Below are 27,840 nucleotides of genomic sequence, written 5' to 3'. Positions count from 1 at the left end.
ACCAGATGGGACCAGCCTGACCTTATCGCCTCACCGTGGAAGTTATCCCTTCCAAGTTTCCCCAAAAGATCCTGTAGCTGGGCCCTGACGGCTCATGCAGTGGGCTTTAGAATTGGGAGACCTGGGTCTGAGTCCAGAGCTGCCTCTGAACCCGCCAGCGTCCTGGGACAACTTGGTTGACTTTTCCGAACCTCGGCTTCCTCTTCTGGAAAGGGGCTGGCGGAATCCACCTCGCTCGTCTAAGTGAGGACGGAGCAATGGCCCTTCCGGGGCTGCCCCGCGGGGTCGCAGCGCGGCCGGAGGCGCCCCCTTGGCACTCACTGGGGTCTGGGCTGGCACAGAGACCCCACCCAGGCTGGGGGCTGAGCTGGGGGTGCGGGCGCGGGTTCGGGGAGGGCCCTGGTCTGTTCCCAGGTCTCCTCCAGGCCCCGCGCACCAGGCCCTGCTGAAAGCCCTAGCGGGTCCCCGGGCCCTGCCCTCGGTGGGCGCCTGAGCTTCCCCTACAGCTCCGCGCCGAGGGGCGGTGTCAAGGCCTAACCGTGTGCCCCCTTCACGTGGCGAAGGCCTCGCCCCTGGGCCTCCGGATGCGGCCGCCCGCGGAAACGGGGCCTGTAAGGAGGCGCGGGTCGTTGGGGGGGGGGGGTGCCCTAATCCGACAGGGCGGGTGTCCCGGCGCCCCCGGAGGAGCAGACGCGGCCAGCGCGCTGGGACCACCCGCCGCAGGGAGGGCTCGGGAAGAACCAGGCCCCGCCAGGACGAGGGCCCCGGGACGGCAGAGCAGGGACCCGCCTTGGGAGCGGGGCTGAGCGGGGCTGAGCGGGGGCGCCGGGGCCTCGGCCCACAGGGCGGGGAGGCGCCGACGGCGACAGGAAGACCCCGGCGGGGAGTCCGCGGGCGGAAGCGGGACGGCTCGGGGAGGCTGCGGGAAGGGCCGCTCCCTCGGCTGCGCGGGGCCCGGGGGCCGCGGGGAACAAATCCCCGCGGGGCTGACCCTGCAGAGCGGCCGGCGCCACGCTGCTCGCCCAGCCCGAGGCCGCACCCAGGCCGCCTGCGGTGCCCACGCGGGGAGGGCGGCGCTGCCCAGAGGCCCGGCGCCTCCGAGGACGGGACCCAGAGGCCGGCGCGGCGGTAGCGGGAGACCCGCTGGGGTTTTAGCAGGGCCTGGCGCGCGGGGCCCGGGGAGGGGACGGCGGCTGCGGTGAGGAGAGGGTTCGAGGATCAGGAACAGCCCAGGGCCCTCCCCGACCCCGCGCCTGGATGGGTCTCTGTGCCAGCCCAGGGTGGCGAACCCCGGAGGGCGGGTTCTGAGCGGCCGTGTGTGTCTTTGAAAACTAATGAGGCCGGGCGCGGTGGCTCACGCTTGTAATCCCAGCACTTTGGGAGGCCGAGGCGGGTGGAGTGAGGAGTTCGAGACCAGCCTGGCCAGTACGGCGAAACCCCGTCTCTACTAAAAATACAAAAATTAGCCGGGCGTGGTGGCAGGTGCTAGTAATCCCAGCTACTTGGGAGGCTTAGGCAGGAGAATAGGTTGAACCTGGGAGGCAGAGGTTGCAGTGAGGCAACATTGCGCCACTGGACTCCAGTCTGGGGTGACAGAGCGAGACTCCGTCTCAAAAAAAAAAAAAAAGAAAAAGAAAAGAAAGAAAAATAATGAATGGGAACGCCAGTGGGCTATTGGGCAGGAGGGCAAGACTTTTTCAGCCAGTATGCTTTAGGGAACTGAACTTCGCTTGAAAAAACTACCCTCGTAAAATCACCCCCAACGGCTGTAAGTCGGAGCTCCCAGCATCGACTTGCTGCACTAGGAGAAACGCAGTCGGAGGGGCTATTGAGGGACTGCCAAAAGCACTGTGGCTTCGTGACCTTCAAGCCCCTGTGGACACCACTGTCCAGGCCAATTCGAGTTGGGTTTTTATCCATTGCTGCTAGAGGAATCAATGAATTGACTGGCTGGCTTGGAAGACTTGTGAAGTAGTTGTGGCTACAGTCATATTCTGAACACCCGGTGTATGTGAGTTTCTCTGAGGACAGATATGCCTGGCAAAACTTGGAGCAAGTGAAGGTGGGCCTGGCCCCCGCTTCCTTCCTGTCCTGAGCCCCTTCTCCTCAACGCCAACACAATGGCTCATGCACTCTTCTTGCCTTTCCCAGGAACTGTCCTGCATTCTGTTTCTGCTCTCACAGCAATCAATCTCCTGAATAGGGAGGACCAGGTGGCAGGTGCCTTGTCTATGGGAAGAGCACGGGACCTGCTATGGGAAGACTTGCTTTTTAGTTCCAACTTTGCCACTGCCCATTGAGGTGGTCTAGGTGAGCCATGGAACTGCTTGAGATTTATCTTCCAAAAAGATAGGTGGAAATATTAATAATCCATTATCTTCTGCAGGAGCTTCTAGTGAGGGTCTAAGGAGGTAACACATGGGAGTGTGTTGTGAATGGCAAATTAACATGAAAAACAAGATGTTGTTGCTGATAAGCAGCTGAATATGTGACTTTCCTTGGGAGATGCTGCACTTTCCAAAGGGGTCTTTGACGAGGGAAGCTTCTTCATTCCCTCCACGAATGAAGCTGGAACGGTGAAAAGACAGCCTCAGGAAGGGTTGATATTTTGAGGTTAAGAGGTCCTTCCTAACTGTCCGATTATCCCTTAGTTTTGTGGCTGACTTCTTTCCCAGGATAGTAGTTAAGACCTGGAGGTTCCTGTTTCCTAAAGCAGGACGCTTTTCTTTTCATTGGCGGATATTTCTGCAGCACTCATAAGGCAAGAAGTGGTGTTGAGAAAGGATGGATCGAATGAACAGCATGGCTCCCCTTGACCCTACGAATACAGGTGGGGAGCTGTGTGGAGCTGTCGTTTCCTTCTCCTGAAGGTAAAAAAGCGACTGACACGTGAAAGATATCAGGATGCAGATTGCTAGTTAATGGCTGGTAAGAACTTGAAAGCAAATGAAGAGTTGTCCCAAAAGAACGGGCTGGGAAGTGTTGATCTCACGCGTCAAATCAAGTAAGTGCCTGGATTCCTATTGAGCAGGAGTGCTGGAGAAGGGACTCTGGTTTAAAGAGATGTCAGGTGGATGGTGTCCTCGTTCTCTCCAACTCGGAGATGCTAGGCTCCTGGATACCTTCCGCGTTTAACATTCATGCAGTGGGAAAGACAACGTAGATTGTCTTATGTTTCTTGACACTTCAAACCAGTTGCCGCAAGAAACAGAATGCTGTAGTTTTGACCCACCCTTTTGGAGTAAGCTGCTCTTTCAGAGTGTGTATATTTCTGGGGAAACAACTTATATTATCTGAATGTCTCCCTGCAAGGAGCATTTAAACGGCTGCCAAATATTTCATGGAAGCAGCCTTTTCATTGGCATCTTTGCAGCAAACAGCAGTATTTGTGGAGTCATCGAACCCCATGGCAAGTAGAATGCTTGGACAAATTGAGGGGCTGGCATGGTTTGCTTGTGGGATTCCCCTGAGAATTTCCCTCCACATCCTGCAACTTACTTTTTTTTTTTTGTTCTAACTCTTTAAAAAAAAGGGGGTGGCCGGGCGCAGTGGCTCAAGCCTGTAATCCCAGCACTTTGGGAGGCCGAGACGGGCAGATCACGAGGTCAGGAGATTGAGACTATCCTGGCTAACACAGTCAAACCCCGCCTCTACTAAAAAATACAAATAAACTAGCCAGGCGTGGTGGCGGGCGCCTGTAGTCCCAGCTACTTGAGAGGCTGAGGCGGGAGAATGGTGTGAACCTGGGAGGCGGAGCTTGTAGTGAGCTGAGATCGCGCCACTGCACTCCAGCCTGGGCAGCAGAGCGAGACTCTGTCTCAAAAAAAGAAAAAGGTGGGGGGGATATAATTTACACACAATAAAATCACGGATTTTAATTGTAGAGTTAGATGGATGTTGACAAATATATGCACCCATGACTGACATCTCCAATAAATACAGAATATTTTTAACACCTCAGAAAATTCCCTATGCCCCTTTCTTGTCTCCACCCAGAGGTAACCACCATCTTGCTTTCTATCACCAATAGCTCGTTTTTGCCTGTTCTAGAACCTCATATAAATAGAACCCTTGGGGGCCAGGTGGGTGACTCATGCCTGGAATCCCAGCACTTTAGGAGGGCGAGGTGGGTGGATCACTTGAGGTCAGGAGTTCAAGACCAGCCTGACCAAAATGGTGAAACCCTGTCTCTACTAAAAATACAAAAATTAGCTGGGCGTGGTGATGGGTGCCTGTACCCCTAGCTACTTGGGGGAGGCTGAGACAGGAGAATTACTTGAACCCGGGAGGCTGAAGTTGCAGTGAGCAGAGATTGCACCACTGCACTCCAGCCTGGGTGACAGAGCAAGACTCTGTCCCAAAAAAGAAAAAAAAAAGAACCCTGTGGTATGGTATGTCTTCTTTTACGTGTGGTTGTTTTGTTTAAAATAGTGCTTTTGAGATGTATTCATGTATTTGCATGTATCAGTAACTCTGTGTTATAGAGTAGTATTTCATTGTATGACTGTATCACTATTCACTCTCCTGTTAATGAGCATTTGAGTTGTTTCCAGTATTGGGTTATTATTAATAAAGCTGCTGTGAATATTTTGTACAAAAATAATTTTAAACAATAATGAATGTGAATGTGCATGAAGGATTACTGAGGAATCCCATTTGTTTGTAGACCAACCCTTTCCAAACATGTTAATGTATTTCCGGACCTATCAGGGACCCTTGAGGAAATGCGTTTGCTGACGTGGTTTGAAAGAGAGTCACTCAGTGTGCCAATGGGAGTCGCTGATTAAACCCACATTCCTTAGAGAAAAGCCAGGCGGCTCCTGCCAAGTGCGGTGGCTGGGCCAGATGCTCTCACAATTGGCCTTTGCTGTGACTCTGCCGGGGGCTTTACCTGGCACTGAACCCAAACAGAACCTGAGGCTGTGTGATGCCTTCTGTGCCCAGGACACATACTCCACCACCCCACCAATGCTGTGGAAGCCATGGCCAGGGATTTTTCTTGCTTGCCTGTTTTTTTTTTTTTTTTAAGTATAATTGACATACAGTGAACTCTACAAATTTAAAATGCACAACTTAATACATTGTTTTTTCTTTTCTTTTCTTTTCTTTTTTTGAGATGGAGTCTTGCTCTGTCGCCGGGGCTGGAGTGCAGTGGCGCCATCTCAGCTCACTGCAAGCTCCGCCTCCCGGGTTCCCGCCATTCTCCTGCCTCAGCCTCCTGAGTAGCTGGAACTACAGGCGCCGCCATCTCGCCCGGCTAGTTTTTTGTGTCTGTTTAGTAGAGACAGGGTTTCACCGTGTTAGCCAGGATGGTCTCGAACTCCTGATCTCATGATCCGCCCGCCTCGGCCTTCAAAAGTACTGGGATTACAGGTGTGAGCCACTGTGTCCGGCTAATAAATTTTGACATCTGTGCACAACTATGAAACCCTCTCCACAATCTCGATAGGAAAGGCATCCCTCACCCTCCAGAGTTTCCTCCTGCCGCGTTTAATTCTCTCCCTTCCACCCCTCCCTGCCTGCCACCAACGTGCCACTGATTTTTCTGTTACTATTGATTCATTTTCATTTTCCAGGACTTTTCTTTTTTTTTTTTTTTTTTTGAGACGGAGTCTCACTGTGTCTCCCAGGCTGGAGTGCAGTGGCGCGATCTCGGCTCACTGCAAGCTCCGCCTCCCGGGTTCACGCCATTCTCCCGCCTCAGCCTCCCAAGTAGCTGGGACTACAGGCGCCCGCTACCGCGCCCGGCTAGTTTTTTGTATTTTTAGTAGAGACGGGGTTTCACCATGTTAGCCAGGATAGTCTCGATCTCCTGACCTTGTGATCCACCCGCCTCGGCCTCCCAAAGTGCTGGGATTACAGGCTTGAGCCACCGCGCCCGGCCCAGGAATTTTCTCTGGGTGGAATAACACTCTCTTTGTTAGTCTCGTTCCTTTCACTCAGAGTAGTTATTGAGAGATGCTTTAGTATGTTTATGTAGTGGTTATACAAAGAACTGCTTTTGCACAGTAGTTAATTCATTCTTTTTCATTACCGAGTATTAGTTCACTATATGGATATGCCACGATTTGTTTATCCATTCAGCTATTGATGGATGTTTCGATCGTTTCCAGTTTTTGTCTATTATAAATAAAGCTGCTATGGGTATTCATGTGCCAGTCCCTGTACGGATTTATTCTTTCATTTCTCTTGGATGTAAACACCTTGGAGTGGGATGGCTGAGCATATGATATGTTTGTGATTAACTTTTTAAGAAACTGTTGCTGAAGGCCATTGCATCATTTCAGATTCCACCAGCAGTGTAGGACAATTCCAGTTTGCTCATGTATATGTCATTTTTCTCTGACTGCTTTTAAGATTTTCTTTTTTTTTTTTTTTTTTTTGAGACGGAGTCTCGCTGTGCTCCCAGGCTGGAGTGCAGTGGCGCGATCTCGGCTCACTGCAAGCTCCGCCTCCCGGGTTCACGCCATTCTCCCGCCTCAGCCTCCCAAGTAGCTGAGACTACAGGCGCCCGCCACGTCGCCCGGCTAATTTTTTGTATTTTTAGTAGAGACGGGGTTTCACCATGTTAGCCAGGATGGTCTCGATCTCCTGACCTCGTGATCCACCCGCCTCGGCCTCCCAAAGTGCTGGGATTACAGGCTTGAGCCACCGCGCCCGGCCAAGGTTTTCTCTTTATCACTGGTTTTAAGCGGTCAGATTATGATATATATTGGTGTCGTTTTCTTGATTTTTTTTTTTTTGTGCTTGGGTTTCATGGTGATTCTTGGATCTGTGGATTTATAATTTTTGCCAAATTTGAAAACAGTGTTTGACTATTCTTCAAAATTTTTTTTTCTATTTTGCTGTTTCTCGCTCCTCTTCTTTGGTGACTCCAGTTACACATATTTTGGCCGCTCGAAGTCCCGCAGTTCACTAGCCCTCTTCTTTGTCTTTTCCTTTTAAAAATAATTCTTCCTCTGTGTGTTCATTTTAGGTAGTTTCTCTTGCTGTCTTCAAGTTTATAATCTTTTCTTTGGCAGCGTCTCATCTGCCATTAATCCCTTCCACCATGTTTTTCATCTCAGATCTGATGAAATTTCATCTCTGGAATTTCAGTTTCAGTCTTTTAAATACTTTGTTGTCTCTGCTTAGCTTTTTGCACACAGGCAGTGCGGTTATAATACTTTTTAAAAATGTTTTTGTGTGCTAATTCTAACGTCTGTGACGGTTTTGGGCCAGTTTCAATTGATTAATTTTTTTTTCATTATAGGGCCTATTTTCCTGCAGGAAACTTCTTATTCCTCTGCCAGACATGATGAATTTTACCTCACGAGATGCTGAATATTTTTGCATTTGTATATCTATTCCTGGGCTGTGTGATGCCGCAATTAAGTTACTTGGAAATAGTTTGGTCCTTTAGGGTCTCGTTGGGATCTGTTAGGCGGGACTAGAGCGGTGTTTCACCTAGGCCCTAGGGTTAACTCTTCCCTACTGGCAAGGCAGGGCTCTTCCTGGTATTCCCCTCAGTATTTATTTATTTATTTATTTATTGAGATGGAGTCTCACTCTGATCACTCTGTCACCCAGGCTGGAGTGCAGCGGTGCGATCTCGGCTCACTGCAACCTCTGCCTCCTGGGTTCAAGCGATTCTCCTGCCTCAGCCTCCCAGGTAGCTGGGATTACAAGCACCCGCCACTATGCCTGGCTAATTTTTGTATTTTTAATAGAGACCAGATGGGCCGGGCGCGGTGGCTCAAGCCTGTAATCCCAGCACTTTGGGAGGCCGAGACGGGCGGATCACGAGGTCAGGAGATCGAGACCATCCTGGCTAACACGGTGAAACCCCGTCTCTACTAAAAAATACAAAAAAATAGCCGGGCGAGGTGGCGGGCACCTGTAGTCCCAGCTACTCGGGAGGCTGAGGCAGGAGAATGGCGTGGACCCAGGAGGCAGAGCTTGCAGTGAGCTGAGATCCGGCCACTGCACTCCAGCCTGGGCAGCAGAGCGAGACTCCGTCTCAAAAAAAAAAAAAATAGAGACCAGATGTTATCATGTTGGCCAGGCTGGTCTCGAACTCCTGACCTCGGGTAATCCACCTGCCTCGGCCTCCGAAAGTGCTGGGATTACAGGTGTGAACCACCGCGCCTGGCCTCTCCTCAGTACTTTCTGACAGTGGGTTATGAGGTTTCCTGGGCTGGCTGGTGGGAACGAGCATTCTCCCGGGCCCTGTGTGAGTGCTGTCTGCGGTGCCCTGGAATCCTTTTGGGTGGTTCTTCTCCTGACCTCAGTCGTTTCCTTGCCTGCAGGGGCCGATTAGGCCCTCCGCCTCCTACTCGAAGGGGATCCTCAGCAGATCTTGGTGGCTTTCACCTTTCCAGTCCTCTGTTCTGCACACTCTGACTGCCTCAGCCACCCTTGGCTCCCAGCCCCATGTCTTCAAATCGGGAGGCTGCCAGGCACCACCCGTGTCCCCCCTCCATGTGCGTAGCCTGGCCACTCCCCAGATGGGAAGCTGGAGCAGTTGTGCCTGTCTCAGAGATCACTGTCCTCGCCTGCCTGGCCCTAGCATCTTCAAAATTATTGTTTTATATGCAGGAATACATGTGTGGGTTTTGTTGTTGATGTTGTTTAGGCAGAAGGGCAAATCTAGTCATTGTCACTCTATCTTGCCTGTAAGTGTAAATTCATGATGTGGTCTTTTTAAAATGTGGGGGTGATTTTAGATTTGTAGAAAAACTAATGTACTAATGTAGAAAAACATATGTACAAACTGTACATATGTACATAACCATAGTATATTTGTCAAAAGTAAGAAATTAGGCCAGGCACAGTGGCTCACACCTGTAATCTCAGCACTTTGGGAGGCCGAGGTGGGCAGATCACTTGAGCTCAGGAGTTTGAGATCATCCTGGGCAACGTGATGAAACCTGGTCTCTACAAAAGACAGAAAAATTAACCTGACTTGGTGGCTCCTATAGTCCCAACTACTTGGGAGGCTGAGGCGGGAGGATGACTTGAGCCCAAGAGGTCGAGGCTGCAGTGAGCCATGGTGGTGCCACTACACTCCAGCCTGGGTGACAGAGCAAGACTCTGTTTCAAAGAAAAAAAGAAAAGAAAAAGAAAAAGGAATGAATTGTGATACTGTGACAGGCAGAGTTCTAAGATGGTCTCCAAGATTCCTGCTCCCTGGTGAATAGACTTTGTACAGTTCCCTCCTCTCCAGTGCAGGCAGAACCTGTGGGTATGATGGGCTATCCTCCTATGATTGAGTTACTAATGAATCACTCAACTTTGAGTTAGTGAAAAAGGAGATTATTCAGTGGCCCTGACTTAAGCAAGTGAGCGCTTCAAAGGGATGAGGCCCCTCCTGAGGTCAGGGATGTGCAGCATGAAGGGGTGTGGAGGAGCTGCATGGCGGGAAACCGTGAGCTGCCTCTGGGAACTGAGAGCCCCCAGCCAATAGCCAGCAAGAGGATGAGGCCTTCCTGCTAAACCACGAGGAACCACAGGAACTTGAGAGAGGACTCAGCTCCAGGAAGAAACCCCCCAGCTGACTCATTGATTTCAGCCTGTGAGAACCTGAGCAGAGACCAACTGCAGTTATGCCCAGCCTCTGACCACACAAACTGTAATATAGTCAATGTGTATTTAAACTGCTAACTTTGTGGCATTTGTTATACAACAATAGAAAACAAATACAATTACTGTTAACTAAAGAGGATCAGATCAAATATATTTGTAACAATATCCTACTTATATTATAGCACGATCTCAATAAGGACTAATGTGAAGACCAGCATGAAACCATTGGAAAACTTCCACCAACATTCAAGATGATGTTAACACACTCATATTGCATCTTGGTTGGAGGTGGTTAGAATCCTGATCAAGAATTTATCTGTTATGTGAGAAAATATTCACAAGTCCTGTATCTGATTAGGGTCTAGTATACAGAATCTATAAAGAGCTCCTACAGTTCAACAACAAAACTACACACAACCCAATTTTAACATGGGCAAAGGACTTGAACAGACATTTCTTCAAACAGGATATACAGATGACCAACAAAGACATAAAAAGCATCTCGACATCATTTGTCATTAGGGAAATGTAAATCGAAACCACAATGATACACCGTATCACATCCACAAGGATCTTTTGGCAAGAATGTGGAGAAATTGGAACTGTCATACGTTGCTGGTGGCAATGTAAAATGACTCAGCCACTATGGAAAAGAGTTTGGTGGGATCCTCAAAAAATTAAATGTGAAATTACCATATGATGTAGCAATTCCTCTCCCAGGTTTATACCCCAAAGAGTTGAAAACAGATACTCAAATAAAAGTAGACTTATGTTCACAGCAGCACTATACACAAGAGCCAAAAGCTGGAAAGTGCCCAGATGTTCATCAATGAATGGATAAGCAAATGGTAGTGTAGACACAATGCAATATTATTCAGTCATAAAAAGAATGAATGATCCATGCCAGTGTGGATGAGTCTCAAACACATCATGCTAAAGAAAGGAACCAGACAAAGGGCAAGGAAATCACAAGTGGTGTTGACTCTGCTTATGTGAAGTATACAGAATAGGCAAATCCCATAGAAACAAAGCAGACTGGTAGTGGCTGGGGCTGGGGCTGGGGAGGAAAGGATATAGGAGTTCCTTTTGGGGTGACGACAGTGTTTTGAAAGTAGATAGAGGGCATGATTGTACAACATTATGAATCTACTTAATGCCACTGAATTGTTCACTTTAAAATGGTTAATTTTATGTTAATAGTTATGTGAATTTCACCTCCCAGTTAAAAAAATAGATCTTTCTAAAAAAGAACAAGGCTATATCTTAGTTGGTGGTAAGTGACTTTGTGATTGTGCTTTTTTTTTTTTTTTTTAAACTAAACTACACCTTATTTAGATTTCACCCATTTCTTCTCTCTAATGTCCTTTTCCTATTCCAGGGTCCATCTAGGACACACACTGCATTTAGTTGTGCTGTCTTCTTAGTCTCTTCCGATCTATGACCATTTCTCAGTCATCCCTTGCTTTGCATGGCCTTGACAGTTTTGAGACATTGAGCAGGTGTTTTATAGAATGTCCCACAGTTTGGGATAGTCTAATACTCCTCATGAGCAGCGTTTGGAAAGAATCCCACTGAGGTGGATTGCCACGTTCATGGCATCCTATCGGGGGCCCATGGGGCCAGAATGAGGTATTCCTGTGACATTAACCTTGATCACTTGGTTAAGGGAAGGGAAATCTGCCAGCTTTCTTGTTTAACTCTAGCCCACATCAAGGAGAGAGGGGAAGTTAGCTTCACCTCCAGGAAGGGGGAAGTATTTACATATATGTTTGGAATTCTGTAAGGAATTTTATCTCTTCTCTCCATTTATTTATTTAATCATGTATATCACTATAGACTCAAGGATATTTAATTTATTCTTTGCGTTATAAGACCACACTACATTATTTATTTTGTTGCTTAAATTGTTTCAGCTTTGGCCATTCTAAGCTCATTCAGGTTGGTTTTCAGGCTGGAGTGCAGTGGCACAATCTCTGCTCACTGCAACCTCCGTCTCTCAGGTTCAAGCAATTCTTGTGCCTCAGCCTCCCAAGTAGCTGGGATTACAGGCGTGCTCCACCATGCCTGGCTAATTTTTGTATTTTTAATAGAGACAGGGTTTCACCATGTTGGCAAGGCTGGTCTTGAACTCCTTACCTCAAGTAATCTGCCGGTCCCGGCATCCCACATTGCTGGGATTCCAGGCGTGAGCCACCGCGCCCAGCCTTTCAGGTTGGTTCTTATGTTTCTTTGATGAGTGCCCCTGACCCCAACCCCTTTCTAAAGCACTTCCTTACTTTCTGGCACTGTAAGACTCCAGGCTCATCTTGTAGTTTTTCTGCCTTGGCCCTAGAATTTCTCATTTCTCATCTCTCCAGGAAGCCCTGGTTCCTTTTATTGGAGAATGATATTAGAGACCAAGATCTGGGTACTGTGTGTGCTTGTTACTACCAGGGTATGACTGTTTGTAGAACTTCTCTGCAGACAGAGGGAGGGCATAGAAACATGTATATTGACTCCTCTATATGCACATATCTGTGATTATTTCTGCTATCTATCTGTATACAGAACATGAACATGACCTCATAGTTTTGTCTTTGATTCTGATTCAGCACCACAGGGTTCACTGTAGCTTTCCTCCTTTGCTTATTTGTAACTTCTTTCTTGGACAGTGAGAAACCTGTCTCTCATTACTCATAGTTTGTTTACTTATCTGTTCAACCCTAATGTGTATAGAAAGTAGTTTCAAAATTGCTAACCTGAATCCCTGTGAGAAACATCTTTACCTCCTAGCTAGAGTACAGTGTTGACATCAGATTCCTTTTGTCTTCAGCCTTAGAGTTTTCTTTTCTCTCTCTCTCTTTTTTTTTTTTTTTTTTTTGAGACAGAGTCTCACTCTGTTGCCCAGGCTGGAGTGCAGTGGCACGATCTTGGCTCACAGCAAACTTTGCCTCCCGGGTTCAAGTGATTCTCTTGCCTCAGCCTCCCAAGTAGCTGGAATTACAGATATGCGCCACCACATCAGGCTGATTTTTATATTTTTAGTAGAGAAGGGGTTTCACCATGTTGGCCAGACTGGTCTTGAACTCCTGACCTCAGGTGATCCTCCCACCTCTGCCTCCCAAAGTGCTGGGATTACAGGCATGAGCCACCACACCTGGCCAGCCTTAGAGTTTTCAATGAAAACACCATTTTGCAACGTTACTTAGGTCAGCTACACTTTTCCCCAACCTTCAGTGAGGTGATGTCATGCAACTTTAATATGGTCAGATTTGTTATTCTAGCATGAGTTTCTCCAGCGTCCTGACTTTTGGTTTGTAATTGGTATTCATTGCAGGTCACTCTTTGGGATGGACAGTCCTGTGGTTTTTGACAAATGCATAATCATGTGTCCACCACCCCAGGACCACACAGAACAATTCTGTCACCCTTAATCTCCTCCATGCTGCCCTTGTAGTTAATTCCTGTCACTCTCCCAACCTTTTGCAGACACTGTACTGGTTTCTGTCTGAGTTATGTATGGCTTGGCTTCTGATAGCAACTTTATTTTTATTATTTATTTTTTGAGATGGAGCCTTGCTCTTGTTGCCCAGGCTGGAGTGCAATGACACAATCTTACTCACTCTGCCTCCCGGGTTCAAATGATTCTCCTGCCTCAGCCTCTTGAGTATCCGGGACTACAGGTGTGTGCCACTATGCCCAGCTAATTTTTTTTTTTTTTTGTATTTTTTTTAGTAGAGATGGGGTTTCGCCATTTTGGCCAGGCTAGTCACGAACTCTTCAGACCTCAGGTGATCTGCCTGCCTCGGCCTCCCAAAGTGCTGGGATTATAGGTGTGAGCCACCGCGCCCAGCCCTGATCGCTTTAAAGAATGTTTGTAGATAGGAACATTACTTGGGAGCAGAGGTTGTCATGCCTTGTGATCCGTGTCAGTTGCTACCAGGATTTAAGTCCAGCCCTGACACTTCTCTTTCTGTCTCAATTTTCCCATCTGTAAATGGGTGTAATAAGAATCCCAGCCTCATGGGGGTTATCGGGAGGAATAGATAAGATAATAGCAATTGGCGCAGTGTCTGGCCCATAATAAGTAATCCAGTCTTGATAATAATGCTTCGGTTGTATTTGTCATCATCATCGTCGTGGTGGGGTATCAAAAGAGAACGTTTAAAGGGGTTCGGAAAGGGAGTCCCCGTGGGTTGCTCATGGTGGTGAGAAGGCTTGAACTGGCTCTTCATAAGCGGGTAGACCGAGAGCAGAGAAGCTGTGCCCGTGGTCAGCATTTGGTTCTTGACAAGCGCTTCCTCTGGTGTTTGTGGTGTGCATGTATTCACAGGATGGATCCTGGAGCTGGGTCTCCCTGGGGAGACAGAGTCCATCGCTCTGAAATTGCCCTCAGCAGGGAGATTTCAAGGGTTTACACTGTCTCTTCTACTTTCAGGCTTTTTTGTTTTTCACTGAGAAGATGATACTACCACAACCCAGAAAGAAGTAAATCACCATCATTCCATCACCCACCTGGGTTGTTTTGTTAGTTGCTGTTCCCCCGTGCCTGTGTTTCTACGTCAATGTAGACATTTTATTTATTGTAGCATAAGCATTTTTCCTGGTTGCTATACAGTTTTCATAATGCTATTTCCTGATGTCACAGCTGCATCAAGGGGATTCCACATCTTTCACTAAACCATTCCCACTGTTGTACAGTGCAACTGCTTCATAAATATCATGTTTTGCTTCTGCTGATTTATTTCCTTAGAATATATTCCCCAGAGTAGGAATTTTTAGTCAAAGGATAGAAATGTCTTAATTATTTACAGCATTTTACAGGAATAAATCATTGCATCTTTCTTTTGTTTGTCAATCTATATTTCCTCAGAACAAAAAACCACTTGAGGATGTGATCAAACATCTGGTGAAGTGTTCAAGACCAGTGCCCCAACAGATCATTCATAAACGTATCCTCTTGACTATGTCATGAATGCTGTTTTTAAAACCAGGATTTCCCTGATTCCCTGAGCTCTTGCCACCCCTCCCCCAGACTTCAAGTTCTCCTTCCCAGTTCTTCTAGAAGGGAACTCACCCAATGTCTCTAGTCTTTTCTCAGAAACTCATCCTTTATTTACTTTTAGAGTCAGGACTTGTTTGCATATGTAAAACCAGGACCATATTGTTTGCAGATGCTGGGGGTGCTGCCAGATAATTGAATATAAAATGTTGAGGCTTGTAAGTCATTTTTACAAACCTGGACACAAAGGAATATTTTCTTAGGATTAAAAAAAAAAGAGCATGAAGTTAAAGATTGTGAGATTGGGTTTCTCATTCAAACATTTCACTTTGTATTCTTAGTAGTCAGGACATAGAAAGTGAGGGGCCTGGAGGTGGGGGAGGGGAGGGGTCCAGGAGAGAAAACTTTACAGATTCACCATCTAATCTAGAGAAACAAAAGCACAAAGGGAGTTAGGATAAATGACCAGTGCAATCCCAGTAACCTATGATCCCGCCACTAGCATTAACAGTACCTAGCTTTTTATTTTAAGGTAAGAGTAGCTTAAAAGTAATTGTGTTTCCTATCAGTAGTTGATAAAATCCTTCTCCCTCTTCAGGAGAGAGGTTCAGATGTGATAGCAGTAGCCCAAGTGTGACAGCAGTTGTTAGAAGTGAATTGTTTTTGGCATGAAATGCTTTTGTTTAAAAAATGAAATTAGTGTGGAAGTCCTTTCTGTCCTGTCTAGCACTGATAAAAACAGATGAGAGCTTCTCACACAGATTGACTGGCTTAAATGAAAACGTTGGGTTTCTTCTCCAAGTATATTTTGAAATCTGCTTTAATATCTGCAAATGCAATGGGGAAAAAAGTGAGTTCTGGCTGAGCGCGGTGACTCAATGCCTGTAATCCCAGCACTCTGAGAGGCAGGAGGATTGCTTGAGCCCAGGAATTTGGGACCAGCCTGGGCAACATAGTGAAACCCCGTCTCTACAAAAAATTTAAAAATTAGCTGGGTGTAGTGGTACATGCCTGTATATCCAGCTACTCAGGAGGCTGAAGTGGGAGGATTGCTTGAGCCTGAGAGGTTGAGGCTGCAGTGAGTGGAGATCGTGCCACTGCACTCCAGCCTGGATGACAGAGTGAGTCCTTGTCTCACACAGGTGTGGCCACTGTGCTCCATTCTGTGCAAAAGCCTCAGCCCCTCATGGACTCCACCCCAGGCAGCCCTGCTGGGAGTGGGGATGAGTAGGGGTGGTGTCTGCTGCGCTGGGGTGGAGCAGCTCTCACCCACAGGCTGCAGGGGGCCTCTGGAGGCTGGGGGCTGGCCCAGGCTGCTCACAAGGTCCCTGTGGGACAGCTGGGCAGCTCCATCCAGAGCAGCAGTGAGTGGCAGGTCCAGTCCCTGCGGGGACCTGGGAGCCTGGCATCCAGAGGCCTAGCCAGATTCCGATTTACAGGGCAAGCCAAGGGCTTGCAGAGTCAGGGCTGGGGAGTGCAGTGATGATGGAAGAGTGAGTGCGCCTAAAGGCACCCCCTGGAGTAACCCTCCGGCTGCCCTGATACTGCTTTGGAGAGGTGAAGTCAGCTGGACTTTCTGGGTCAAGTGGGAACTTGGAGAACTTTTCCTAGAAGAGGTTTGTAAAATGCACCAATCAGTGCTTTGTAAAAACGGACCAATCAGTGCTCTGTAGCTAGCTAGAGGTTTGTAAAATGGACCAATCAGCACTCTGTAAAATGGACCAATCAGCAGGACATGGGCGGGGACAAATAACGGAATAAAAGCTGCTCCCCTGGCCAACACACTCTGCAGCAGTGTGAACGGGTCCTTAAGGTTGTGGGATCTTTGTTCTTTGGCTCTTCACAGTAAATCTCCCTGCTGCTCACTCTTTGTGTCAGTGCCCTCTTTAAGAGCTGTAACACTCACTGCGAAAGTCCGCAACTCCACCCTTTTTTATTTGAGAGAGTCTCGCTCTGTGGCTCAGGCTGGAGTGCAGTGGCACAATCTCGGCTCACTGCAAGCTCCGCCTCCCAGGTTCCCGCCATTCTCCCGCCTCAGCCTCCCGAGTAGCTGGGACTACAGGCGCCGCCACCGCACCCGGCTATAATTTTTTGTATTTTTAGTAGAGACGGGGTTTCACCGTCTTAGCCAGGATGGTCTCGATCTCCTGACTTTGGTAATCCGCTCGCCTCTGCCTCCCCAAGTGTTGGGATTACAGGCGTGAGCCACCGCGTCTGGCGCGCGGCTCCATTCTTTTTTTTTTTTTTTTTTGAGGTGAAGTCTCGCTCTGGCACCCAGTCTTGAGTGCAGTGGGCGCGACCTCGGCTCACTGCAACCTCCGCCTCTCGGGTTAAAGCAGTTCTCCAGCCTCAGTCTCCGGGGTAGCTGGGATTATAGGCACCCGCCACCACGCTGCGGCTCCATTCTTGAAGTCAGCGAGGCCACGAACCCACCGGCAGGACCCAACCCCGACACACTTACACCATGGTAACTTCCTCTGTTATAGGAGCTGCTTGGCTCTCTGTGCCTCTTTGCTGCCTGTCTGTAAAATGAGGATGAAATGGGAGGGGGAGTGGAACTGCCTTTCCGGTGGCTGGAGGTGCCCTGGTGAAGTCTCCTGGTCCTGGGATGTTCCAGTCAGAGGCAGACAGGGCCTGGCTGGGGTCTTGTCCTCTATGCAGATTCCAGGCTTGGTGGTCAAGAGTTCAAGACCAAGGGGTGCCCTTCTCTCCTCCTCTAAAGCAGTGCTTAAAAATTACTGTTCACCGTTTGAGCATGAAGCCCTCTGCTCTTACGGTAGCGCTGTACTCTTCACTTCGGTCTGCACGGATTTGTGCTCTGCTGTGTTTTGCTTTTAGGGGGATTTTTTTCCCTCCTAGAGAAAGGTTAAGACCGTGTATCTTCATTGGGACTCAAGTTCTGGCTAGTTTTGGGATTTGGGCCAATTGCTTCATTCCTCTAAACCTAGATTTGGGATGCAGGACAAATTTCTTTTTTCCAAGCTTGCATTCCTCGTCTGTGAGGCAGGGACCATTTGTTCTGGCCTCAGAGGTGCCCATAGGGTTTCACTGGGCCAGGAGCCTGCCAGAGCAATCCCTGCACTGTAGGGGAGCTGTGCCTTTTGACCCTCTTTCTGTGGTGATTCTTTTCCTTTCACCCAAATCTGGCACAGGGCTGGGCATGTGTAGGGATTCTTGTGAAATTTTACTGAACCAAATTTTCTAGACCAAAGATCCCCACTGGTAAGTAAGGAAAATGGAAAACAGAAAACAACAAAGGAAAATGTTTTCATCAGGGTGATTTAGCCCCGGCCGTCAGGGGCCGGGCCTGTGGGCTGGGAGGGGCTGCAGCCATGGGGTTTGGGGACTTACCGGGTGTGAACGGGGTGGCCTTGTGAGTGCAGAAAGCCGCCTGGAGGACTAGCTTTGATCTGCCCTCCCCAGGCCTCCCTCAGCCCCAGCCTCGCTCCCTTCAGGAGTGGTGGTCGCTGTGGCTTTTCTTGACTTGCAGGAAGCTGTTTCTGTTGTTCGTAACTCTTGGTATTCTATTTGAAAATGCTGTAACAAAGCAGAAACCTGCCACCTTTTCAGGGACTCACCAGTAACTGTTTAGTGTTTGTGTTTGTTTTTTCTCATTCTAAAATTCCCTATAGAATTTAATGATCTTTTGAGAGATGGTCTCATAGACACCCCCAGCACTGTAGATGGTTTAGATACATTTGGTTTTGCTGATGTTTCCACTCTTACCCCTCTCTGTTCTGAAACTCATTCTTTCTTTGTTTTTTTTTTCTATTTTTTTCTTTTTCCGACTCAGAAGTTGGACGGACTAGTGAAGCTCCGGACTGCTCGGGAAGCCCCATCCGAATGTGTCTGCCCCCCAGGTAAGTGAAGGTTGAGCTCCCTTCTGCCTCCTGCCTGCTGCCGCCATTTGCTTGGGTTTGCTGAGAACAGCATGGTCTAGAAGGTGGACTGGGGTGTCAGGCCGTCGTCTTCGTGCACTGTTCTGGGGCCTTTTCTTCCCACATTGACCCTGGTAGGCTCTCTGGTCAGTTTCCAGCAAAGTAAACTGACTCGGTTTGCTGGGTGGTATTGGTGGAGGAGCTAAGACATCGTCAGAGATGACTTAGCTGCCTAAAGACTTAGATGGTAAGGGAGTAGCAGCTGGCGCATTTCAAAGATGGAGAAAGGGGTGTGAACTGATGGGAGGTGACAGCCTGGAACACCAGTCGCCCCCACTGCACCAACATTGCGACCAGAGCTCTATGTCAGACGTGCAGAAGGTAGATAAATAATCTAGTGGACATAGGCTTCTTGTTTTCATTTCTTGCAGTGGAGGCAGAGGAAGGAAACAGGAAACGAGGTCTGAATTATTCAGATTATCATGGACTTTCTCTGGTTTTGCTGGTGTAGAGCCGCATGGCTGTGAATGAAACCAGGAATTGTTGACTCCTAATCCACATGGCTTGAATCTAGGCTCATAACAGGTCTCCTGGCTGTCCTCAGGGGAGCTTTGTGTGGTCTCTAACGCTGGTGTTTTCAGAGTTAGAATGACCCTCCTTTAGAATGGTGTCTAATACCAGTGAATGAGTGGAAAATCGTGATGTATCTCAGACTTCTTGACATGCAGGGAAAGGTGACTTTTGTTATTGGTCCAGAGAACACAGGAACTGCGCAGTGTCCCTTGTCCTCATTGTCATTCCTTCCATTAGCCAAGTGGTCCAGAAACCAAACTCACTAACATCCCAGGGTTGGGAGATGCCCCGAGATTTCTGCAAAGGTGAGTCTCATGGTGTGAAACTTCTGTCTGTGAGGGCTGGGTGGAAGATGATTTTTGTGGTTGAGCTTGAGCTAGCCTTATAGGACTTCCGAGGTTTTAATAAGAGAAAGAGGATTTGACAAGGGAATGACTCCATTCACAGATCAAGAAGTCAAATTGTGGCCGGGTGCAGTGGCTCACGCCTGCAGTCCCGGCACTTTGGGAGGCCAAGGCGGGCAGATCAACTGAGGTCAGGGGTTCAAGAGCAGTCTGGCCAACGTGGTGAAACCCCGTCTCTACTAAAAATATAAAAAATTAGCGAGGCGTGGTGGCACGTGCCTGTAGTCCCAGCTACTTAGGAGGCTGAGGTGGGAGAATTGCTTCAACCCGGGAGGCGAAGGTTGCAGTGAGCTAAGATTGTGCCATTGCCCTCCAGCCTGGGTGACAGAGTGAGACTCCATCAAAAAAAAAAAAAAAAAAAAAAGAGTCAGAAATTGCAATTAAATGGGAGGAAAAATTCACATCCATAAATGGATTTTTAGATGATCTGCAAAATGTGTAAAATGCCAACAATCCTTCTTTTTCGTCCCCCTCTTTCTGAGTGTTATTTGGATGCATACCTATGTGTGTGTTTTTTGAACTGGGAGTCACACCCCATTTGTGAGATACCAAATCAGTTTAGTTGGGTGCCGCCAGCAACCACTAGCATGAAACTCTGAACTCGCATAGAAGTCTGGAATGAAAAACGCCCAAGTGAGATTTTGGTTTTGGCTATTAGTATTTGTGGATTGGACGTGGGTGGCGTGAGACGGGTTTCTTGCTGTGGGTTACCGACAGAAGGCTTGAAAGTCCCCAGGACAGATGATGGATGGAGAGTGGGAGAAGGGGGATGCTGACTGGCATGGAGCTCCCGGATCAGTCCGAACTGGGGCCACATCTTGGGTCTGCCCCTTACTAGCACGGAGGGTCTTTATCAGTAAATGATAACACCTTGAAGCAGGCTCTGGGGGGCTTTCTGAGGTTATGGAGAAGGTATAAGTTAAAGCCAGTGACTACAGATGGACCTGTGTCCTGCCTTCCATCAGAAGTAGGGAGCAGGGAACAGGGGACCTGAACTCCTCTAGAAAGAGGCTCCCAAGAAGGTCTGGGGAAGACCATGGGGGACTGAAGGGATGGTCAGAGCCTCCAGTCCCACTGAGAGGAAGGCATGGTGGACTTCCCTGCTCCCTGGGAAGTCCCTGCTGGCCATCAGCACCGTGCTCATGCTGTCCCAGGAACTCCAGGCTCTGATGGAGGCCGTCCTGGCAGGTGTGGTCAGTGTGGCCCTGGGGTGCAGCACGACAACCCTAGCCAGACCCCTCAGCACACCCATGTGCATGCCTGCACTTTCTCTCCCATCACCTCGAGAGCCCTTTAGACCAGAGCCTTCATGAATGCTAATCCCCAGCAGGCTAGCACATGAGCCCCTTGTCTTATAAAGAACAGAGGCCCTTGCCTCCAACACCAGAAGTCCTCACTCATTCCTCTTCTCCCCGGCTCCAAGGCTGCAAGGCTCCAGCGTGTCCTGCGGGCGTTTGGAGTGTGGAGACACAGACCGTGTTCTGCAGCGGGGCTCCCCGTCTGATTAGAGCTGGCCGCAGCTCCCGACGCAGCAGCCCGGGAGTCAGCGGAATCTTGTGTTGGATCCTGGCCTGCAGCAGGCAGATAAGCAAGGCCAGAGGAGGGGTGGCTTTTCTGGATGTGCCCCCCATTGTGAGGCTGAGCGTGGTGGCAGGGACTTCTCTCTTGCCCCAGCCAGTGGATATCGCTGGCAGGAGGACTGGCAGGGGGGCCTGAGCTGGCTCTGGTGAGCCTTACTCTCCTCAATAAAATAGTGTAGTGGGTTGAATCCTGTTGCCCTCAAAAAATATGTCCAAGTCCTAACCCCCAGTAGCTGTGAATATGACCTTGGAAAATAGGGTCTTTGCAGGGGTAATCAGGGATCTCAGAATAGGTCATTCAGCATTTAGGGTGTGTCTACATACAATGCCAATTGTCCTTAGAAGAGGCAAGGAGAGATTGGAGACAGAAGCACAAACCAGGGGGCTAGATGACTGCAGAGTGGGGATTGGTGAGTGGGGACTGGCATGCTGCATGTGCCAACCGAGAAACACCACAGTGCCGGCAGCCTCCAGAGCTACGGAGGGGTGTGGGAGGGACTCTCCCTGAGGAGCCCACCCGCAGGCACCTTGGACTTCTTGCCCCCAGAACTGGGAGAGCTTGTGGTAATTTGTTGCCGCGGCAGCCCTATGTCTTATTTTATTTTACTTTTTATTTTGTTTTATTTATTTTTGAGATGGAGTTTCATTCACTCTTGTTGCCCAGGCTGGTGGGCAATGACGCAATCTCAGCTGACTGCAGCCTCTGCCTCCCATGTTCAAGCGATTCTCCTGCCTCAGCCTCCCAAGTAGCTGAGATTACAGGCTCCCATCACCACGCCCAGCTAATTTTTGTATTTTCAGTAGAGACGGGGTTTCGTCATGTGGGCCAGGCTGGTCTTGAACTCCTGACCTCAGGTGATCCACCTGCCTCAGCCTCCCAAAGTGCTGGACTACAGGCATGAGCCACCACACTCAGCTTTTAAATTTTCTTTTATATTATTTGACAGAGTTTCGCTCTTGTCACCCAGGCTGGAGTGCAGTTGTGCGATCTCGGCTCACTGCAACCTCCACCTCCCAGGTTCAAGCAATTCTTCTGCCTCAGCCTCCCAACTAGCTGGGACTACAGACGCCCGCCACCACGCCCAGCTAATTTTTGTATTTTTAGTAGAGATGGGGTTTCACCATGTTGGTCAGGCTGGTCTCAAACTCCTGACCTCGGGCAATCCACCCACCTCAGCCTCCCAAAGTGCTGGGATTATAGGCGTGAGCCACCACGCCTGGCCCATTTCAGCTAATTTTAAAGTAGTAACTCCTCCCCCTCCTCCTCCTCCTCCTCCTCCTCCTCCTCCAACAGGTGTCCCGCATTGTTTTTCACGGGCTATCTGTTTCATGGGCTTGCCGTGTCTCTTTGAGGTGGTCTATGCCCGTCTGTGTATCAGAGACAGCTGCTGCCTTGTTTTGGTCCAGGAAAGAATCTGGCCATGCCATTGGGATGCCCTGTAATGCACTTGGCCAGCCCCGCCAAGGACATTTGGGTCATTTCCGACACTGTGTTGTTCAGACAGGGCTGCATGTGTCCTGCAATGGAGGGAAGAAGGCCTGCTGTGTAGCCTGTTGTCTGACTTCCTTGTGCTTTGTTCTGCCAGGCACGCTGCAGGCCTGAGGGTGTTGACTGAAGGACTGGAGCCCTCGGTCTATGGGGAGAAGCTGGGCTTAGGGCAGCAAACACAGGTTGCTGCAGGGAGGGCTGTGGCCAGGTGGGTCCTGAAGCCTACCCCTGGGGGCTGCCCTGTGGCCCGGCCTCCACGGTGCTGTGAACAGTAGTGACTCGGGGGCATCCCAGAGAACAGGTGAGGGCCAGCACCTTGGATCCTGGGAACCTGGGCTTGAATCTTGACTCTGCCTTGTAAATAACTGCCTTGTGGTCCCACCCTGCGTGTCCTGAAGCCATGGGTCACTCTGGCCCTTGCATTCGCTCACTCTTTGGGTTACAAGCATCAGAACATTAATTAGTATTTGATCATCCTGCACTAATAAAGCAAAAAAGGAAATTTTTAGTGCACAAAACTAGAAATGGAAAGGTCCAAGATACAGCTGGCTTCAGGCCCATCTGGACTCAGGGCTCGCTCTCCTCTGTCAGCTCTTCTCAGCTTGTCTTCAGACAGTCTCTTCTGGAGTGACCTGTGCTTGGGAAGGTGGCCGCCAGTATAGCTCTAGGTGTATATAACATGTGCTCAGCAACCCCAGCAGATACAGCACTGTTCTTTCCCAAAAGTCTCAGAACTGGGGCATGGGGAGTGTTACGGGTTGAACTGTGTCCTCCCATATTCACATCTGGAAGTCCTAACCCTCAGGGCCTCAGAATGGGACTGTATTTGGAGAGAACAGTGTTACCTTGGAGATTAGGTCACATGAGGCCTTAGGGTGGGCCCTCATGACCGTTGTCCCCATAATAAAAGGAGATTTGGACATGCAGACCCATGCAGAGGGCAGGCCATGCGAAGACACGTGGAGAAGACACCTTTTCTGAGCCCTGAGCTCAGAAGGAAATCAGCCTGCCAGCACCTTAACACATTTCTGCTGTTGAAGCCGCACAGCCTGTGTACCTTTTTATGGCCACACCCAGACAACTAATGCAGGGAGTTATTGGTTAAGGGGTGTAGAGTTTCTGTTGGGAAAGATGAAAAGTCCAGGAAGTGGAGAGAGGGGATGGTTGTTGTGCATCACCGTGAATGTGTTAATCTCGGAACTTCGTGCTTTAAAATGCTCAGGTTTATGTTATGTGTATTTTACCATGTTTTTTTTTAACGCCCCAGAATGAACCCTAATTTGCTTGGCTTGGGGCAGGTGCCTCTCCTTGAAAAATTGCGCTGACCTGGAGCGTGGGGCACGTTATTGGACCAGGTCGTTGGTGGGTCATGTGACCATTCTTGGACCCAGGGGTTGACAGTACCAGAAGCGTGTGGTGTTGGGGAGGGTGGTTCCTTCCTGAAAAATTAGGATCTTTTCCCGGAAGAGAGAACAAATATAGCTGGGCACAAGCAGTAGGTGACCACTGGCCTTCCAGTGATGGCTGGCCAGTCACCGCCAGGTGGTCCACAAAGGTGTAACCAAAGGGTTGACTCCACTTAAAGCACACCAAGAGGGCCAGGCGCAGTGGCTCACACCTGTAATCCCAGCACTTAGGGAGGCCAAAGCCAGTGGATCACCTTAGGTCAGGAGTTCAAGACCAGCCTGGCCAACATGGCGAAACCTCATCTCTACTAAAAACGCAAAAATTAACTGGGCATAGTGGCACATGCCTGTAATCCCAGTTACTCGGGAGGCTGAGGCAGGAGGATTGCTTGAACCCAGGAGGCAGAGGTTGCAGTGAGCCAAGATTGAGCCATTGCACCCCAGCCTGGGCGACAGAGCAAGACTCCATCTCAAAAAAAAGAAAAAGAGAAAACACACCAAGAGGCAGCGTGGCCTAAGGGAAAGCATGTTGACTTCCCATCTAGGCTGCGTGGCCCAATTCTCTGTCGCTCACCGGCTCCATGACCTCACACGTGGACTTATCCTCCATGCACCTCGGTTTTCCACCTGTCAAGTGAAGTGGGGATTCTGAGAGTAGCTGTGTCAGGGGATTGTTTTCAGGATCAAATGGGTTCACACATGCAGACAGCTTAGAACGAGGCCTGGCCCTGCGTCCTCAGAGCGAGTCTGTTGTTAGGTCCATCGTCATCAGTTGGGAGCTGCCGGAGAGGAAAGGAGAAGAGACACAGAGTGGGAGGCCACTGGGAATCTTCAGGAGGGGAAGAGCAAGGACTTGGCAGACTTTACTGGCACGTTCTCCTGGGACGTGGGTGTGAAGATGCTGGTGACGCAGGAGTGAAACAGAAAAGGAAAGTGTGAGGCCGTGAACCCTCATCAGCCACCCACGTGCCCAGAAGGCCTCAAGCACGGCTGGGCTTCTGCCCCTCACGCTGTTTCCACTTGTTACTAACCAGGCTCAAACTGCCCGGACATTGTCAGGAACATTCTAGAATGTTGTCATCCTTGTCGTTTTCTTTTTGTGTCTTTTTGGATCCTTGCAGAATATTCCGGAGACATGGTTTCCAAGGATGGGCACTGTGCTTGCAGCATGGGGTGATTTTCCAGAAATTAATAATAATCCAGAGTGTAATACGAGTCAGAAATCCTCTGCTCCATAAAAACATTTGGCAGTTTGCGTACAGGAGTGAAACTCCACTTAGGACCATATAAAGCACAATGTGGAAGTTACACAGAATCTGATACATTTCATTGATAGTTTCTGGAAAATGTCACAGAGCGGAACAGAAGTAGTAAAAGTTGCTCGTATTCAGCCTGTGTACTGCCTTACTGCCTTTGCTGACTGGAAAAGAGCATAGCGAAGGGTACATGCTCTCTTAGGACTCTTTTTTTTTTTTTTTTTTTTTTTTAAGATGGGATCTTACTCTGTCGGCCAGGCAGAAGTGCAGTGGTGCAGTCATGGTTCATTGCAGCCTTGACCTCCTGGCTCAAGTGATCCTCCTACCTCGGCTGGGATAATAGCTGGGAACACAGGCGTGTGCCACCATGACTAATTAAAACAATTTTTCCTGGCCGGTGCAGTTGCTCATGCCTGTAATCCCAGCACTGTGGGAGGCCAAGGGTGGGGGATCACAAGGTCAGGAGATCGAGACCATCCTGGCCAACATGGCGAAATCCCGTCTCTACTAAAAATACAAAAATTAGCCAGGTGTGGTGGCGGGCGCCCACTACTCAGGAGACTGAGGCAGGAGGATCACTTGAACCCGGGAGGTAGAGGTTGCAGTGAGCTGAGATCACACCACTGCACCCCAGCCTGGTGACAGAATGAGACTCCTTCTGAAAAAAAAATTAAAAAAAAAATTTTTTTTTGACGAGTTGGGGGCTCACTTTTTTTGCCCAGGCTGGTCTTGAACTCCTGTTTTCAAAAGATCCCCTCCCAAAGTGCTGGGATTACAGGGGTGAGCCACCTTGCCCAGCCTCTCTCAGGACTTCAAAGCAAGAAATTGTTACCCTCTTTGGGATTATTTCTCATAGAATTTTAAAAAATGATACATATATATTTATAAGAGTTAAATCTCAGTTGACTTGAGTTTATGGCAAAATTGAGTGGCTTATAAGGCAGCTGTCTTGTTATGTCAGACTCTACCAAGTAAAAGGAGGTCATTTGTGTTTCTGATTTTTGGGCGGGGGGCACCAGAATACTCTGGAGGCTGGTTGCAATTCCCTCGCTTCACTATGCATAGGTATTTGTGCATTCTTTCATTCATTCATTCATTTATTCATTTGTCTCTCCTGCCCTATTTTGTGCTGGTCCTGGGGGAGCTATTGACTAAGATTCCTAGAGGTAATTGCAGACCCAGTTGTTAGAGGAAGGAAGGACAGACACAAGACCCAGAATAGATGCGGAGAATAGGATGAGTCCTACGGAAAAACCAGTCCTACAGAAATTATGAGGGAGAGGTCACTCCAGGTCAGGAGGATCTGGGTTGGAGGAGGCTCCTTCCTGGGGAAGACAATGGTTGGGCAAGGTGTTGAAGACTGGTTGTTAGTTTAGCCGCCTGGGATGGGGGGCGCATTCTGAGAGACTGACATCCTGAGCGGAGGCAGAGCAGATCTCCAAGCACTGGCGGGAACTCTGTTTGTTTGGAAGGTGGCAGTGGGAGGGGAGGGTGAGTCCAGGGTCTGGAGAGAGATTCAGGCCTTATTCCGTGAGTCACAGTTGATGGTGTCTGAGTGGAATTTACCTTTAAGAAGGGGGCTCTGGAAACAGCGTGAAGGACAGACTGGATCATACTTCGTTCCAACAGAGAGTCCCCTGAGGGGGTGCTCAGGGCAGGAGACAGCTTGCCTGGTTCACTGCAGCATCCCCTGAGCCTAGCATGGTGCCAGGCACGGGGAGGAGGGTTGATAACACTCTGTTGAATGGCCATGAGAATTTGAATGAGGGCCATGAGAGTTGATAGCCGGGAACAGCTGTGAGAGGCACCGGGTCATGTGGTGGACAGAACTCACAAACAGGGTGGATGGGCATGGGAGAAGACAAGAGAAGCCTGAAGCTCTGTGCCTTTGGGGAGGGGAAGCTGCGCAGAAACAGGAAATCCCCAAAGAGGGATCCATTTGGAAGAGAAGATGATAAACATGGTTTTGGGCAGTGGACCTTAAGAACCAATTTGTAAGACCCACTGATGAAAGGAAAAAAATAATTAGAAGTCTTCCCTTAAAGCACAGTCTAGCCACCTGAATCTATCAGTTATAAAATGTAGCATGTCCTATAAGTAAAGATGTTGAAGTTTATGTGCTGACCGTTGGAATTTGGCGATGTTCTTGTGACCACTAGATGGAGCTCATTATACTCATTAAATTCTATGGAAATTGAACAGGAATGTAAAAGGAAAATAATTTGTGTATATATTTAAATATATATTAATATAAACATATTATATATAAAATATATTAACATATATTTTAAAATTACTAGAAAGCACACAAAAGTTCAGACCAAGAGCAGTGACACACAAAGTTCACCACCTGCTCTGGTGTGTCTCTCCAAAAATGGAAGACCCTCGGAATTTTCCAGATGGTTCCGGAACCAAGCGGTTTGCTGTTGGTTTGGGGAGGTGACGAAGATTCTGTGAAAGGTAGACTATCTGTTAAAAAACAGATTTCTAGAGCATTTGCCGCTCACCCGGTACTTACAGAGCACCCTCAGGGTTAGCTGTAGCGGAGAATCCCTGAAACTCTGGGGAGACAAGACCGGAGCGGCCTTTTTTTTTTTTTTTTTTTTTTTTTTTGTGTGTGTTCCCTTGCTTCCCCGATGGAGGGGGCGTGGGGGGGGGGCCCCGACCGGCAAGCACCCCCCCCCCCGGGTTCCTCTCCAAATTCGGGCT

At 48.9% G+C, this 27,840-nt stretch overlaps 1 protein-coding gene across 1 annotated transcript in view; it reads left to right on the top strand.

Annotated features, from left to right (window-relative positions):
• The window catches only part of COL23A1 (collagen type XXIII alpha 1 chain), a 358,464-nt gene that overhangs the window by 12,181 nt on the left and 318,443 nt on the right, over positions 1-27,840 (top strand). Inside the window, exon 2 of the mRNA XM_025388238.1 lies at positions 18,339-18,405. Within this exon, the coding sequence (XP_025244023.1) occupies positions 18,339-18,405 (67 nt within the window). The remainder of the gene's footprint in view (positions 1-18,338; positions 18,406-27,840) is intronic.

The sequence above is a fragment of the Theropithecus gelada genome, chromosome 6, assembly GCF_003255815.1.
Source record: "Theropithecus gelada isolate Dixy chromosome 6, Tgel_1.0, whole genome shotgun sequence".
Classification (NCBI taxonomy): domain Eukaryota; kingdom Metazoa; phylum Chordata; class Mammalia; order Primates; family Cercopithecidae; genus Theropithecus; species Theropithecus gelada.
This window is presented reverse-complemented; position numbering and strand designations above follow the sequence as displayed.